Genomic DNA, 18622 nt, shown 5'->3' with positions numbered 1-18622 from the left:
GTATTTTACAAAATCAAGTACAGAAAAATAATATTTTAAAATCCATTGCACTGCTTTTCCTGAATCAGACTGTGTAAATGGAAAAAGTTAGCACAGTGCTGCAGGGCACCTGTGACCATGGACTACTAATACAACTCGTTCCCTGAATCGCAGTAGTATCTGCCATGTGCTTTCCACACAACAAAACACCACTACTGCTTAAAAAGATTAGTCAATAATCTTGACTAATTATTATTTTGATTTTATTGACATATAAAATGAATAGTTGTTAAGAGACTTCTGCTCTGTTCATTACTCTGTCACTATTCTGCTCGGACACTCTGGTAAGGACCTGCTTCGCTTTCTCTCAGTAGTGTCTTGTATAATTAAAAGATAACTACAACTTGCTGTGTATGATCAGGTTTCTTTCCCATAGGAACCAAGATGGTAAGGCACTAGCATGATAGCTTGGGACAAGAGGTGGCTTCTAGAAGGATGATACCAGCATTGTCCAAACACAGAGACAAAAAAAGCCAGGGGCTTGAGAATTAGTCAAGAAGGTGCCAGTCCGTGATAGGGAGATGGAGGAACTGGACTGAAGACAGTCCTGGTTGAAGAGAAGTGGAAACTGCACAAAGGGTTACCAACATTACAGTGACTAAAGAAACAACAGGAAAAAAGTATGTGGGAGACTATTTTGTGAGGCAGGTAGGAGAACCAGTGTGATTTGCTAAATGTCAGAGGAAAGCAATAGCTTACTGAATAAAAGAAGGTGAATGGATGCAAAAGAGCTTGAGACACAGCAAACGATGTGTTTTTTGAGGGGGTGGGACTGCTGAAAGAAGGAGAAGAGAACAATCCTGAATGCTGCTGATGGGAGAAAAGAGAATAGAGTGGCTACATCAGACCTTGATTTCTCCTTCCCTTAAAGATCTTGCATAAAGTGGCAGGGAATACATGGAAATCAACACTGACAAGTAGGTAGACAACAGATGGATGGGAAAATAACTGGGAATTGAAGCAGTAGTTCAAGTAGTTCAAGGCTGGGAAAGGCACAGCCAGGGAAAAAAGTGACCTTGAACTAGCACTGGTGATTTTCCTCTACAGGAAGAGTATTATACAGCTGAAGTACAGTATTTCAATACTGTCATTAAAATGTTGGATACATATTTCTTAAATAGAAACATTATTCATCACAAGGGTTTCTTTTAACTACCTGATCATTGGTATACAGCCCCTTGTAATTCCCCTCCCCCCCCAATTGTCTATTTACACAGTTCCCACTATCAGAAAATCCAATAAATCTTTATTGCGTTAGACTTACATATATGAACATACTTATTCTCCAAGGAACACATTTTAATAATTTAGATGGCAGCTCTGTACCGCATCATTTCTTTGATTTCAGGGGATGATGCAGTGGGCTAGAAAGCTAATTTAAATGGGCTTAAAATTACCACATTTCCACAATTATCCTATGTTCTAGTATTCAGTTTAGCATATTTGGTGTGTATGAATTGTTACTGTATTCCCCCTCAAAAAAAGATTTCAAGGAATATATCATCTTGCACACAGCACAGTAAATAGCACTATTAAATGTGACACGTACCGAAGTCATGAAAGAAATTATACAGCACTGCAAGCTATTGTTTGAAGGCAAATATGCAATTATAGTAGCGGTCATATTGTAAAGCACACATACGACTGCAGAATTAAAGTCACGTTAAAACCCACCCAAGCCTTACAGGGACACTGCTCAAGCCCACAGCAAGATTCTACGGGAAAGCTGACAGCCATTTGGGATCTTTTCACCATAAGAATTCAACAATAGCAGATTTAGATTATCACCGAGGGGGAAATTCCCAGCTTTCCAGCGAGAGGCAGAGAAAGGTCACAACTTATTAGTCTATAAAATCACAGCAATAATTACTTTAACATACTAACATTCCCATCCTCTCAGCCTTCCAGCTTCCGGCTCCAACAAGAAAAGCATCCACCTTTCCTGGCAGATATGAAAACTATTCTTAATGGAATTAATTTGATTAAAACACCCCTATCAAGTGTTTTAAACAGCATATCTGATAACACTATGTGGTAGAAAGCATATATTGGCTCATGCGCAAGATACGAATATTTTCCTTCTCCATTGCTATAAACTTCAGCTTCTTCCTTTATGACCTTAAGACAGATTTCAAACCCATCACTGGCTCAAGGCTAAAAAAAAAAAAAAATCACTTAATTTGAGATGCTGGCCAGTATAGATTGGAAGGAGGAGGAAGTTCCACATTTGGAAAAAACTGCACAGAGTAAACATCTTTAGATGTCTGATTTAATAAATAAAAATCCCCATAACAGACAGACCACAGGAGGCTGACTGGGCTTTGGAATGCTAAATCCTAACAGCAGAGCACAGGTGTGGCAAGGAAGGGATCTGCACATCACTGTGATGACCACAGCACAGCAATGCAGCCACATTTTAGACTATCAAGTTGATTTTTCAGCTTAAGATGGCACTAGCTGCTTTTAATGCTTCATAGCTGAGTTCTCTCACAGATGTTTAAAACTTTCCAGACTGTTTAACAGATTACACAAATGGCCAGCAGTAGCTAAGCAGGGAGAAAGGGTTCTGACTCAGTAATGTATTCTACTGTGGTAAATTCCCTTTCAGTGAGGCTGAGACTCCCGTCCTAGTTGAGTCCTTTCAGAAGAAAAAGGAAAATGGAAGAAATCAAATATAAAGCAAATAACTCGCTGAAATGACTCTTCAGGGCCTTCTCTGCAGTTAGCACTCAAAGCTGTACCTGGGGGCTCCAGTAAGTCTTTAGCCACAGCAACACTAATTAACTGAGGGCACTTTGGAAAATGCCCTTCAATCCCCTGCTGTGACTGCTGGACTGCTCACAAAATTTCTTCCTCAAGTCCTTTCTGCTCTTTTGAAGCCCTACTGGAATATGCACTGCACAGTCTGGGGCAACGGAGAAGCTGTCACTGGATGGGACCTTCCTTGAGGTGGTTAATTGAACAGGTGCAGGGGCCCAAGGAACGAGCGGGAAGCAGGACTGCAGCTGCCAGCCCCACACAGCTCAGGGGCCCTGCAAGGAGCCAGCTGAAGAGAAAAGGAGTCAAACTTGAAGCTGCAAAAGCTGCTCCTCAGCTGTCTCTGAGCAGCCAGAGAGGAAACGGTGTAAATCCAAGACATATGACAAATAAACAGAAAATCTTATCTACAAAAAGATGCATGTGCATTAATAGAAATGATGTTTTGAAGCACTGCATGCCTCTGAGCATACACAAAAAGCAGGCAGCACGGGCAGCAGCCGTTGTGAATTGGAATGAATGCAGCTGCACCCAAGTGCACCTATGCAGGGATGTAAGTCAGGGTGCTGGCTGTACATATCTGGGCAGCAATGGGTAGAGAAGCTAGAGGGAAGCAACCACACCAGTGAGGGTGTGCTGTGTGTAGATTTTAAACACTGGATGCCTCTCTGTATATCACCAAGGAAGCCCACAAGAGGCAGAATACAAATCACAACTGATTTTATTCCAGCCAAAGCTAGCAGCAAGCTGAGACTTCCAGGGGACTTGCACACATGTGCTCAGGCTCACTGTACTGAGACTGAGGAAAAAGCATTCCTTACACTGCTCTTGACAGGACCAAATGATTAAAATTCAAGCTTGCCCAGAACAGCAAAGCCAGCCAGAGGCTACTGACCCAGAGGCAGCTATTGAAAAGACAGCAGGTGTGAGCAGATCTTGCTGCTCTTCTATTGCTAAATCTCACATTAGGTGATGTTTGAAGCTAATAGTGTCGAGGGCAAGCTGGGCTGAAAGGGGAAAAAATAACACAGTATGTAAACAATAGCTTAAGAAAAGAGTTAGCATAAAAATGTCCTAGAAGTCTCAGCAGTTTGCCCTGAGTTTTGACCACCACTGCTCAGGCAGATACTTTCCATACTAAAAGAAACAGGTTTATGACAAGCTTGTAATTAAACTGTCTGAAGGACCAGTAAACTTCTGCACACTGTTGTTTTTATGCCACTTTCAACAAAATTATGCAAGTGTTATGTGTGACTGGGTCTATCCTTGTTTGACTGCTGGGCTGCCTTTTCCCAGTTCCCTGTTTTTATGACCTACGTTTCCAAACGTCCATCAGTGCTCCAAATACAATGGCACAAAAATCTCTGGTCTGTTCATGTGCTGTTTTCTCACAGAGCAGTAAGAAAAACTTACGACATGTTAGTCAATGTATTTAATGCAGCTCTGCTTCTGCTGCTGAGACACAGCTATTTAACAAAATAGCTTCCAGTTCAGAATTTGAGCAATTAATCTGCTTGTTTGTGAAACTCCCTGAGTGCCTCTTGGTTTATCATCAGCCATACATAGGTGCCTGTACTACATCCAACAGAAAAAGACAGTAGTAAAGTCAGAACACACACATATTTCAAAGTGCTATAAAAGAAACTTTAAAATTTCAAAAATAAAAAAGCTATTAACAAGCTTCGTTATATTTAAAAAGTTAAAATTAAATACATGCGCATCTTTGTATGCACTAATTTATCTAATGTGCAAAGCAAAGAAGCTACTCCAAAACCCAATGAACATCCAAATACTAAGCATTATTATTACTGCTAACGTCAAGTTCTTCCATTTGCAGCTTTTGCTCTATGGTTTTGACCTTACTAGATCTCATTTTCACACAGGCTCCCTTGCCAGCACACTTTTAAGAAATGTTCAGATATGCAAATATTTGAAGACAATGGAATTGAGATAAAAACCAAAATCCATAGAATAGGGGACCTAGGCTGAAGTTGGTTTTCATCTGAGGAAAAAATCTTGCTTTGTCATATATCAGTAACTAACTTCAAGTGTTTGGTAAAATATAATCAATTAATAGTTACCTCAAATACAGTTATTAAAAAGTTCGTCTGGCTGCCTTTAAAATTCAGACTGCTTTAGCTCTAGGTGACATTCTTCTTTAAAATTCTAGATTAAAGCCAGCAAAACCAAGGATTCTCCTTTGGTCAGGGACTGTTCACTTTTTTTAAATTTTTTTTTTTATATAACATTGATATGTCAAGCTCAGATTCAAATCAGATTTCAGACAAATAGCAACTGCTACTACTAAAAAACCACAACTGAAAAAACTGATCTGAGAATCCATCTGTCACTTGTTAACTGTTGCAGAACTGCCCCTCTCCCATCCTTAACTCTGGAGCACCCATTGAGATATCTGTCCTCTGAATATTTGGGAAGGGGGCGGGAGGGGGTGCAAATTCTAGGACCATGGCTCTTATAGGCACTCATGGGGATCCAATATCAGGAAGAGGACCAAAGACTAAACTCCTCAGGACACAAGCCAGTTTACTTCATGTGGCCAGTATATCTGACTTTCTGTACATAGCACAAACAGTTATACTACCTGTAGACAATTGCGTGTGAAAACCCAGACTGAGGTTACTCTGAAGACACCGAATGGTACAGCTACAATTCTCATGTTCCATTTTGAGGCTGGACATTTGGAACGTGAATAATGCCATTAACCCAGGAGAATTAGGTAAGCCCCATGGTTTTTCAATGACTTAGTTTTTGTCTGCACTAATTTTACCTCCAAATCTGCATGTCTGAAACTCCACACTCTTCAAGTCTGCTTAAAGTGATTACGTCTTTTCAGTAAATCTTGGATTGTTCTTTCTCCCGGCTGCAGAGCTGTCTGCCTGCAATTTCTCAAAAGAGCGCCAGGATTTCATGTCCATTGGCCCCTGCATTCCTGCCAAAGCCCTGCAGAAATGAGAGCTGCTGCAGCTGCCAGGGTTTATTTACACACATTCCTGCCTCAAATTGAATTAATGAGCATAATTTAACTCAGGCAATGTCCTCCACAGCTCTTGTTTCTCTTTGCCCCTCTTGACATTTCTTTCTCTCACACAACCCCTCTTGTAGTCTGTCTTGAAGCAGTATCTAAAGTGATTCTGGTGTAAAAAGTAATTGCAGACGCATTGTATCTCCCATTTGAGCTGATAAACTTACACATATCTGCTTACAGCCTACTTTATGGAAAGCCCAGGATCCCCTTAATGAGTATCCAGAAGGTTAACTTGCACTTATTTGCTCTGTTCAATCCAAGTTTGTCAGTTTAGCAATGAACTTACAGTTTTATCACTTACAAAAGACCCAACCTTGGAAAGAGCTCCAATGCAACAGATGAGAGCAATTGATGCTACAACATATCTACAGTTGTTAACATTCACATGCTATATTTAGTAAATCTTTTCTACATAGGTCTCCAGTCCATTTCTGCTCTCAGAAATCTGAAATTCTGCATCCACAGCGTAAGGGGCCTCAACATTAACAAGCCCTGCAGGCACTGTACGGACACGTCACATACAGGAAGCTCCTGTTATGCCACTAACCAGACCGACGCAGCGTTTCCCACATGTTATGTCAGAGATAGAGCACAAAAATATTTCTCCAAATATTCACACCCATGTGACTAACAAAGCCCATTCTCCCCTCCATTATCACCCTGTACGAGGTGTGTGTCACACACTGTGTATATTACAAGCGGCTTGAAAGCCTTAGAACAAAAGCCATGTACTTCTACTAGAAGACTGTGGGAGAAAAGGAACTAAACCTTTAATGATAAATACATTTGCTACATCAGCACTTCACAAGCATCATGGACAAGAATATTTCAGCAACACTTTAAACCCCTAGATCTACAGGAAGAAAACAGATTGCTTGGCACACAGTAGTTTGGCTTTCTAGGAAAAGTATTCTCTTATGAAGTTCCCACAAGACCGTATCTATCCAGTTAGGCTGATTCATGGAGAGGATTTTCCTTCCCCTAAACAAGACTAACAAGATCCATAAGAATATTTCAATGAGAAATCGATGTATTCCAGGACTTGTGATTGAAACCACAACAATTTCTATGGACCTGAGTTTGCAACCCCCACAAATAGAAACTATTCAAGTAGTTCCAGTAAAATCAGTAGGACTGACTGTGTGAGACACAGCTATAAACCACGATCATATAACAGGCAGGCACTCTGGGATGGGAGGAATTCAAAGGATCATCCCAAGATGAGCCTCTCCTGAAAAAACTTACTCCTGCTGGAGAATGTAAGACTGATTCTGAGGCACACATGTCAATTCTCTTCCGCATATACAACATCAGAATCCAATACGTACAAAACTGCTTGACGCCCCATTACAGAAAGTAGCTTGAAGTGTGAAGGCAGCAAACAACTGGAGGAGGGTGTGCGTGCATCTTTGGGTGTCCAAAACTGAAATTTTGAACTCTCGAGCAGAAGCCTGCTCTAGCTGCAACTGGTACAGGCTGGTTGTAAATTTTGATAACATTTAGACTAAACAGAAGTGGCATGTCCTGAATCCTCTGACCAATAAAGAGATATGAGACATTACCCCCAATTACAAGGCTGATCATGTGTTGTGCTTCTGCATACAGACTATTTAGATGAGGAAAACCAGGGGCTTGGGGTTCCACACCAAAAACAAGGGTCCACGAAAAGAAGTGATTGTCTTGGAAAAAATGGGGGAGACAGTCTGGAGAGAACAAGGTGAACATACTGGCTGAAGGAAAGATCCTGGAAGTGGCAGAAGATCCCAGAGAACAGGGACATGGATAGAGATGAAGGCTGGGGAATGGCCAGGGACCTTGACCAGTAACAGTTGTGGGTGGTCAACACTGACAGCAGTGGCACAGCAGGAACCAACCCAACTCTCCGCCCAGCTTTCCCAGGCCAGCAGTGACCTCCCTGCAAGGAACGGAAGTCGAGACCTAGGGAACATAACGCTGTGGTAGGAGAAAGTGAATGAGAATAATCAAGTGGGGTAAGAGTGCTAATCTCTCTCATCCTGAAATAAACCCCAGATCCACTACAGGTTGTCATTTACTTTGTCTTGCCTGTGACAGCCAGCACTTGGCTAAATTTTAGTCCTTGCAGGCCACTTTCATTAGAAGATGATGCAGACTATATATGGCTTTAAAACAATTCTGCTTGCTTGCACAAGAAAAGCATGATAAACACTTATTCTTCTGACTTCTAACATCAGAAGACCAGAACACACCTACTCTTCACAGTCCCAGCTCTAAATCCAGCCAGTAATTTCACTTAAAAGATCCCTCTCAGTCCCCTCTCTGGCTATTTCCAACTTTTCAATATAGTTCCATGCCCCTCAGCAATATTTTCTCCCTTACACACAGTTGAAACCAAATACACTTGTTACTAAATGTTTATTGGGCTCTTGGAAAACATTTTGGATTTTGTGGCTGCCTTTCATACATCTTTTGGTTTGTGTGAAGATGCCAGCAATTCAGGAGTTCAACTGCTCTTCAAATATATTCTGAACGAACAGTAGAGGTGAGACCCATCAGCTCAATGAGATTTTGCCTAACCCCAAATGACAACAGCACTTTTTATAAGTACCTAAGGAAAACAGTTTGCCAGAGCCTTATTTTTTGTTGTTCTGCTCCCGACCAGATACCTATCTTGTTACTCCATATGCTCACTTCTCCCTCCTCCTTTTTTTAACATTTCTTTTTGTATTGGCATCCAACTTTATAAAAGCACAATGAAAGTCAACCGTATAACACTATCAAAGAAATTCACCATCACTTCCTCTGATTTCTCTATCGACTGGAGAAACTTCACTTGAATTTGGAAAGGCCTTCCCTGAATGCAGCTTCTGTTGAAGCAAGGCTTGAAGTGGTTACTTTTCGTCCTCCTTTGAAATAGAAATAGCCTAAAAATATCCCTTTTTGGTGCATCTCTCTCTCAGATTCTCTCAGAACCCCAAAACAAGAATACCTCTTCCACATGTGAAAATAAAATGCCAAACATTGGCTGTTCTAGTTAATGTACATACACTGTTGCATAAAACACTGCAAGCAACAGCCTACATACTACACGAACCATAGTACTAATAAAAGACATACCAAAATAAAACCCTTTAGATGTTTACTAAAACAGATGCTTGCTCCAAAATATTGCACAAAAGAAGTCCTTGCAAAGGTGATAGTCATTTTTTGTACAGTCTAAAAATCACACTCTGCTAACCACATTATCTTCTCTTCTAGTCACTCACACATTTTGCACACCCATGCAATGGCAAGCAATGAATTGAGTATGGCATGGAAACTTTGAAAGCCAATGTTTCTTCATTCTATCCTTTATATTCCTTGCCCTCTCTCCAACTAAGAATCCCACTCCCTCAGCATCTCCTTTGCATAGTACTGTGTGCAGCTCACAGACTATTACAGGTGGAACTGATGGTTAGTAGGTGTTCATCCTCTTCCTTCCCAGAAACCTTCTGAAAATGAGAAATGCTCTGAATATGCAATTTCAATCTAAATGAGTCCATCACTTTAGAGAATGAGATGAAGGAAATAAGTTTGTATATAATATTGTTCTGGTTCATTTCTTTGAAATGAATTGGCATCTCCCAGCAGCTGGACAGGGTAAGAAGTGGTAAGAAGCACCTTTAGAGAAATGAGAAATGCTGTTTGACACCATTAATTTGGGCTGATTAATTGAAAACAAAAACGCCATTTTGTGTCAATTCTAACATTTCTTCTACAGTTCAGCCACTGTACTGAATCCTTCCTTCTCCTCCCCAGCATCCTCCAAAAAGCACTCCATGCTATAGAGAAAGTATGTTTATACTTACTTGTCTTTTTTTGTGTGTGACAACACTACTGTCCAAGCTTTCTCTGCATTGGCCTGCTGACTCTACAGTAAGCACCAAATTGCCTTCAGTCATATACCGGAAAAGGGAGACATGTCCAGAGCTGCAAGATGGGGCCCTGCAAGATGCTCGGCAAGAGACTGCAGCTCTTAGCGGTGAAAGAAACTCGCTTCCCAACATCAAGCTACCGAGAAATGCCATTGTTGGGTTTTATGCTACAGAGACCAATGATGGCACATCCAGTCACGAGTGGCTCCTTCACACTTTAGGCTATGTCACACTATGTTATGGACAACACCTGTATTACCCTCTGTACTTGTTTCCTATCAATCCTATTGAATCACGTACTACTCAAGAAAATATAGCTCTCCAGAAGCGTAAGTGTGTATCTGCTTAGCACCACTCTTACAACACTGTTACTCTTTTCCACAGTCTCCTCCTTATGCCTTCTGACAAGGTTACTGGTATAGAAATACCAGCTCAAGTGATACACGTAGCCAAATGAGAAATTACACTCCACAAGCCAAATAGGTGCAGTTTGACTTGCCGCACAGACACCCAAAGGCACTCCCAAAACTTACATTCAGGTTAGAATTGCTTTTTGTTGGCCAGGTCCACCAAGAGAGAAGCAGCACAAGATACATCGGTGCCACCAGCTGTCGAGTTAACAGGAAAGCCGCAGGGGACAGACTGCGCTGGCTGACCCACAGCAGCAGGCAGGGTACCTGGGAGGGCCGCACTCCTTCCAGCCTCACTACTCCTCAAGCCTCTGTACCCATGTTCGCCTTAGAACAATATAAGAGAGATCATTTCCACTCCTCAGGGCTTTTTGGATCAAATTTTGACATAATACAATTGGGAAGAAATGATCTCATGAAACGTATACTGTAGGGAGGAAAGGGAATAAAGGTATGTTTCAAATTGATCTGGAAATATTTTCCCACATGAAATAGTTATGCTTGTCTCTTACAAAAATGCAATCCAACCAGTGCAGGAAAGAAACAGTGGCATGGAGCACAAATTCAGCTAAACAAACAAAAAAATCCCAAAACAACCCCCCTTTATAATACCAAAATTAAAATAAAAACATAACATGACCCTCCTGTCCCCAGGGAATGAAGAGAAAAGCCACATCCCAACCAAACCCCAAATATCTGCTCTCTGGGCTTTCCTGCATCCATCAGAAAACAAAGCAACTTAAGTGTGACCAAAGCAAGCTATAAAACCACTAATTCCAACTCACAGTCACCTCCTGCCCTCTGGAATAGATCCCATCTGCTGCTCATCTTATTTTCTAAAGGAGCCACAGCTTCATTGCTATAAGCTTAAACTCTCTTTCAAAAACCATCTTACATACACAATTACCCTACCACCTTACTTTCTTTGTGTCCTAGAGATTATAGGAACAGCAGCATATTGATCTCTCTACTTTCATGTCCTCTCTCTCCTGCCCATCCTCATCATGCCAGACCATTTAGGCAATAAATTCCACGTAGGAACAGGATATTGCTCGATGCCTTCACACTGCCTGGAAAATGTGGCTGGTTCCCACTTATGACAACCACAGATAGGAGTGCCGAATAGTGAACATGCGCAGAGGCAGACCCAAATCTCTTGGCTCTGAAGCCTCTCGCATTGCCCTCCAGCCCACCCTACCCATCCCCCACGTAGCACGCTTCGTCTACAAAGTTGATTTGCAAAAGATGCCACTGCAAAAGGGGCTGAGCGCTTTGCAAGAGGCGTAAAAACTGTTTGGCTACTCTCCAGTTATGCTATCCAACAGAAAAAAGTTTTTTCTTTTACCAAGATGCACACAAAGCCTTGTCATACATGACAAACCCACACTGCAGAGCTCTTCGGTTTTCCTCCTCAAGTTTCTAATACAGAACGCAGCCTACATCAGAAATGCTCTGATCCAGTATGGCAAGTCATACGTTCTCAGTTTGTCCTTGCTCGTCAATGGGGCTCAAAACACAGACTTTTTTTGTAGACACGAGTATTAGTACACACTGCCTCTGGTACAATACAGTAGCTGCTTTTCTATATTTAAGAGCCAGCTGTTTCTAATTAAGAAAATACAGGATAGGATATCTTCCAAACATCTTTCCACAAGCATGCAACAAGGCTTCGCTACTTTAAAATATATGAAAAAGTGATTTGGGGAAATTTTGAAGGACATTGAGCAACCCTGGGCTCCAAATTGAAAAAAGATGCAATTTTTGAAGCACAGTCCATTACCATGGAATGATAATTCTATCCTGAGTGAAGGAGCTTGTTCCTGGACACTGCTATACCCCACTCCAAAACCAATAAATCTGGATAATCTGCCAATTACACAGAAGCATAAATGTTCTGTGCGCGCACTATATTTCTGTTTAAGCTACTGAGCAGCATTTAAACTTGTTAAGGCTACCTGATCTCCAAACAGACATTGGCCAGACAGCATGGCTAGCATCCAGGTTACACTGCAACACTGAAGGAAAACCAGCTGACACCCTACGCACCATCTGTACAACCTGCAGGTGACCATTTATCTCCACTCACTTTCTTACTGCTCCCCCATCTAACACACTAGCCTGCTAGCCACAGTTCTTCTGCAGGGCAGGAATAAAGACCAAAGCAAAAGCTGGACACAAAGACTTCAAAGGAGTTTGAAGGCCAGTTGACTGCCTTGCTCTGCACTGCCAGTTCCCAAACCAGAATGAGTTTTTATGCTCGTGGCTTAACCCTGTTTTCACTTGGCTCTATGTAAGAAATGCCAGCACAGCACTGGGCACAGCTGCATATACAGTCCTGCTTTAAAGCCTTCATGAAATACTTCCAAAGGAGAAATAAGTCTGGGACATCTTTTAGAAATATTTAGGATAGGTTCGCTGCAGAGTTGCCAAATAGGTAAAGTGGCATGGGCATGTTTTGGGGGGGGTGGGGTGGGGGTGGTGTTAGCCTCCAGAAGACAAGCATGTTTAATCTATTAGTTTCACATTCAGGAGTTATTAAAATATTTATTTTCATTATCTCAATTTTTTCATCTTTCTGGTGTATGACATAGAACACCACAACGCCAGGGATCTAGAAGTTCATTTCTGAAAGCCATGTGTGGCTCAAAACCAACCAACCCACTCCTTCAACAGATGCTTAAAAATATATGCATACTTCATTAGTCTAATTTGTCTGCTCAGAGCCTAGTCCAAAACTGCAGAAAAAGTTCCAAAACCACATCAAGTGCCGTGGAGACTGCTGTGCATAATAATAAAAACAAACATGATCAGCAGGCATTAAGGACCTCAATCTGCAGGCAAAGTCTGATTTCTGCCTAACAGCTGGACAAAGCATTTCCACCAACCAAAACACTGACACCACAATGTAATGTGCAACCGACTGCAGACAAACAAACCACAATCAGAACAGCCAATTTTCTAACTAGCACCAAACTGCAGAAATATGAGAAGCCAGAAAGAACAATAACTGAGAACTCTGGAAAAAAGATTCAAATGTAGAGAGAAAGGCAAAAATATTCTGGGAAACACGAAAATGTACATTAAGCTGTCAGTATTTCAGTGTGGATTTGCAAGAGCAGTAATGTGAAACCTGTTTATTATGTTACAATAATGATTATTATCTTGCCTCCAAGTTTTTTTGGTTTGGTATTGTGTTGTTTCCAAGTCTTCCAAACCAAGCAGGTTTCTCACACACTTCAGCAATAGCTGAATCACAAGATTTAGGAGAGCTTCAGACCGAAGGCCAGCTACTAAACTGGCCATGCAACCAGGGTCCATCAGACCCTCTAGATCACCTCCCACCCTCAAAAGCCAACAACCTAGTGCAATAGCTAAGGTGAACCTGTCTTGCTAATGGCATACGCAGAGAAGAATGGGAAGCTTTGCTAAAAGAGATAGATGTTTTCTTGACAAACCATTAATATGAGTAAGTCCTGCTACTGTCACATAGGATCAACCAGAGATCTCGATTACTGGAATATTTTAAAAAGCACCCTTAATTCAGGTAAAGCTGATGCACAGCTTCCTTAAAGTCTTTACGGTAGACAAATGAGATCTCGATTACTGGAATATTTTAAAAAGCACCCTTAATTCAGGTAAAGCTGATGCACAGCTTCCTTAAAGTCTTTATGTAAGTAGACAAATAACCTAGAAAGAATTTGACAGTTGAACTGGAAAAAAAGAAATGTCTTCTGTTAAGGATGTGGGCAGCACTAGGAAACAAAAAGCAAGCCTGCCATTAGAGCTGTGAAAGCATGAGAAAGGCTCTTACACGTAGCTGTTTCCACTATGCAGAAGCGGAGCCGCTGGTACAACAATTATTTGGATTGTGTTTTTGATGAATATCCTCTCAACTGCAGTTGTACAAAAGTAACTGGGAAGTGCAGTAGCTCCAACTTCAATACCGCCAGCCGTGAGGAAGCTGGAGGCCTCAGATGAGAAAGGGCTTCCTAATGCCGTCCTGAGGTCAAAATAACGGGTTCCAAACTCAAAACGATTCTTAAACCCCAGTTCTGAGATATTACCACATAAAACACAAAGCAAAAGTATAAAAACCTAGAAATTACTAACCTGCACTTTGGATTAACCACAATGTATGACGTCTCAAAACCAGATTAAAACCCCGACTCTTTTACCCCCTCTCCTCCAAGCTGAGGAAATGAGACTGATACTAATCTTCCTGAAGACATTTCCTTAATGGTAACAACAACTAATGAGGCAGAGACAAAACACAACACTTACATTAAGGGAAATATTGGAAAAAAAAAATCACCACTCAATAGTAGTCCTTTCTTCATCCACAACCAGTAACAGATGCTTCAGAGGGGTGATGGGAACACCCCTTCCCTGCCACCCCTGCTCTCCCTTAAAACACTAAAAACACAGTATTTTAACTTGGGGTGGGGAAGGAAGATATCTGTTGTTCTTCATCTTGGATAATGTCTGAATCAAGACGTAAAGTGTGATCACTTTCATACACATATATAACATCCTCTTGTATACATACACATGCTTTCAGGTATCTAGGTATGTGCATGGGTGGGAATACCTGCACACAGACTTGGATCCCATACGGTGTAATTTTATTCCCATAAACCTAAAGGATGCTACAATTCCTATGAAGAAATCCATACAAGAAAACAATGTGAGCAGCATTTCACTCACACCATCTGTATGACATATTGAAGAAATGAGCACAAATGTTATTGCTCACTGTTCCCTTTGGGGCACCAAATCCCCATCCCCCAGGCAAACAGAATACCCAAGATTGCATGAGGGCAGGACTATGGCTAATGTGCTGGTCAACAAAATACCACTGGGTTATGAGCCACAAGCCCCAAAAGTTCAGGAAAAGAATAATTAAAAAGGCACTCACATCCTTAGAGCAGCACATTTCTGTACCGCCTCTTAATTAATGAGTATCAAAGTGGGTAGCACTTTTTAAAAACATAGGCATCTACTTGTTTCCAACAATCTGTGGTGGTAAGTCATAACTACTGGAAGGTGGGAAAGGATTTACATATTGTACAAAATGCTGTCATCTGGAAGTGTTCATCCAAAAACAGTCAACTCCCATACAAGCATCCTGGCTCCAAAGGCAAGACAAAAAAATAGGCACTGACTTTTCTCAGTGTCACTGTTCTCTGCAAATACAAAAAGAACTTCTCAAAAAAATACAAATATTCAGGAAAGCCAAGAGAGCTATCAGAGGGCTTCCTTGGTCTTACATTATTGCTTCTGATACTATTAAAGGAAAATATTATTTGGGTGTCTGAAAAGGTTCCCCCAAAACAGCCAAAGTACCAGATGTCATACTATTGGAAAACTTCTGTTAAGGACTACTGAGATTTTTATCACAGCTTTGTCTTATTACATTACATGTATTCTATTATGAATACTGTAGTGGAAACAGAAGAAATATGTTGACTCTGACAACAGAGTAAAACTAAGTTGCTTCCCTTTGCCCTCAAGGAGGAAAAAAAATGGTATTACTTTCCCTGTGAGAATGCTCAAGATATTATGGCCAAGAGAAAGAAATACTTAGTGAAAATGGTTTAATAAACCCCAGCAGAAACAAAGCATCTTTTCACATACTTAAAAGTCTGCAAAGCTCCATGCTGACATTTGATGAATGGACGGAATAAAATGTTTTGCACCTCCTATGCCTTCTACTGATGGCACAAAGTCCTGGCTGGCACAGATGCTAGATGAGTATTACAGTTAAGAAGAGCTCCCTTCAAGTGCTATTGGATTTGCATAGTTTGAGGAGCTAAAATATTCTGCAGTTCAGTTTATTTGAAGATAAACACACTAGCAAGATTTAAAACCAAAAGAAAGTAAGCTTTTCGCTGTCTCATTTTGCTTTTAAGATACCTTGATTATAATACAGAAAAGAAGATAGCAGGAGTAAAGGAATAGCTTAAGTCTGGGAAGCAGCAAGGCAATTCATTTTACTGACTACAGCCTAGCACAACCCCAGCTCATTTCACCATGAGCTGGTTTTATGACAGCAACTGATTACTCAAGAGACTTTGTATAAGTTAATGCAAGTGGTAAGCAAGTTCGCTTTACCTTGGGAGCTTTCCTTGATTTTACAAAAGGATAAAGGAAACAAAAAAATCCACTCTCTTCCACTGCTGCTCCTTCTCTCAAAAATAGGGAAACTGAAAAATCTTGCAGCTGGGTGTGTGTCCCCCCCCCCCCCCCCCCAAAAAAAAGCCCTACAACAGATTATTTCTGACTGCTTGCATTCAAAAAGTGTTTTTCTAGAATGATGAACAATCCTTAACATATTTGATTGATGATTATTGACCCAGGGACACAGCTCCACAAGTACTGGACTAGATACTCAAAGTAAATGTGTTCTCCATTAAAAAAAGTACATTAGATTATTTTTATCTCAACAAGATATTAGTACCACTTCTCAAGTCATCATGTCAGAAAACCAGAGCATAAAACCAATTTTTAAATAGAAACACTTTAAAAACATATTCAAGGAAAACCAAAACCTTATTAACATGAAGCTTTTGTTCCGAGACCTGTGGTTTATGTCAGAGCAAATGTTGATGACCAACACAATATGAATTTTGTTGCAGTTGCAATTAAAAAAAAAGGGAGCTACTTTTGAAAAAAATGCAGCACCAAGCTAAAGCTGATGGTCTGTCCTTTCTTGTATGAAGGAACAGCTCACCTATTGCTTGCATTTTAGAAGGCTGACATGTTAATGGCAGCACAACAAGTCTGCTGCGGAGGACAAGCAGTTCGTGGCTCTGCCTGATAATTCAAGTCAGATTTCTGCTCGATATATGAAAATGTGAATTAGAGCTACTGATACTGTATGTGCTGTGAAACACACAAAGATCACCATGAAATGCTATTAGAAGACTGAGGCTTTGTCTGTCAGTCACTTACTTGCTGATCCCAGCCTGTCAACTGTCACTCTCTGCTGTAAAAAGCTGTCCATGAAAATCTGCCATAGCCTCCATTATCCCCAGTGTTTTAGCATAAGATAATAAAATATGTATTGGGCCAGAACAGTAACAAAATCATGCCTGACTGCTCTTGTTGAGTACAAACATGAGAGTAACCTCAAAAATCTCTAATTGGCTTGCCAACACTTGGCATTTTTTATTATTTTCTAGTCACAAGGGTGACATGAGTTAAATATGCTTAGATTCTTTGTTAAAATTATTAGTTTGCTTTTTTCTTTCTGTGTCATAAACAGCATCTTTGCATTAAAGAAAACTCTAAACTTATTACCAAATACCTTTTTCTGGTCATTTTGACAGCAGTTCCACTTCTACGGAATAATTTTTTACCATGCATTTATTAATTCCTTCATTGTTCATGGTAACCCCCTATTTTAAATAGGCACAAGCTCTTGAGTGATTTTGACAGGCTCGTGACTCAGTCTTCTCACCACGGGTTGAAATAATGACACCGAAGGGAAAATTTTGCCACCTGGAACTCAGCTGACACTGAAGGAACAAATCCAGAATTCCTCTAGTATTATAAAGGGATCAGTAACATATCAGCTTCCCTTCTGCTTCTGACCATTCTGGTTTATTTTAAATGAATGCAGGAAAAAAGGAACAATACGAAAGCGAAATATATGGAAGAGAAAGAACCCACAAAAAAAAAAAGAACAAAACAAATAAACTAAATCTCTACCTGGCATTTTGTCAAACACACAAAGTCTTACTAGGAAGGCACTAATGAAAGAGCCAGTCTCACTGCTATCCAAGTGAACTGAAAATTGTCATATAGTATCCACAATGCATATAATCACGTATGATGTCACTTTTGGGGAGAAAAGCAGCTCTTCTAATGAAGAGATTAAGCTAAATGAATACAGGGATTAAAAAAAGGTTAAAATGAAGTACAAGCGCTCTTTCTGGAAAAGAATTCCTTTCCAAGCATTGTGTGAGTGTTCAGGAAGCGGCAAGCAGCAGTGCTGGCGACAGCAGGGCGCTGTGCTGAGCAGCTTACTGTGCAGCCAAGCATTCATACTGACCTGCCCCAGCATGTCTGGTGCGATGGGAAACGTGGGCCAGATGGCCGAGTAGACACCGAAGAACATCACCCAGAGCAGCATGCTTCCCCAGACGGCCAGGTGACTGAACTGTCAAGGAGCAGGGAAAGAAGGAGAGTCAGCACAGGGCACTTCCTCCATCCACCTAACCTATAGAATATTTCTCTGTTCAGGTCGCTGTTGGTCTCACTCAGGCCTGTCTACCACACTTGGTTTCAGGCCAGTAGCACAGGTTGTTTAAACAGCATAAACCAGTTCTCCTCTTTAATCTTTGCCTCGCGACAGGGCAGACAGATAGTCTTCTCAGCCAATCTGTCTTACTTGGAGCTCCAAAAACTCATCAGATTTTCCTTGGAACTCTGATTTCTCTCATCTAGCTCCTGCTTCCTGTTGTGCACATGCCAGG

General features: G+C 40.9%; 1 protein-coding gene across 1 annotated transcript in view; it reads right to left on the bottom strand.

Annotated features, from left to right (window-relative positions):
• The window catches only part of ATP8A2 (ATPase phospholipid transporting 8A2), a 294058-nt gene that overhangs the window by 76985 nt on the left and 198451 nt on the right, over nucleotides 1–18622 (bottom strand). The window contains exon 32 of the mRNA XM_019474848.1: nucleotides 18199–18306. Coding sequence (XP_019330393.1) covers nucleotides 18199–18306 — 108 coding nt within the window. The remainder of the gene's footprint in view (nucleotides 1–18198; nucleotides 18307–18622) is intronic.

This window comes from Aptenodytes forsteri, unplaced genomic scaffold (assembly GCF_000699145.1).
Source record: "Aptenodytes forsteri isolate BGI_AS27 unplaced genomic scaffold, ASM69914v1 Scaffold155, whole genome shotgun sequence".
Classification (NCBI taxonomy): domain Eukaryota; kingdom Metazoa; phylum Chordata; class Aves; order Sphenisciformes; family Spheniscidae; genus Aptenodytes; species Aptenodytes forsteri.
The sequence above is the reverse complement of the archived record's forward strand: the minus strand, read 5'-3'. Positions and strand labels throughout refer to the sequence as shown.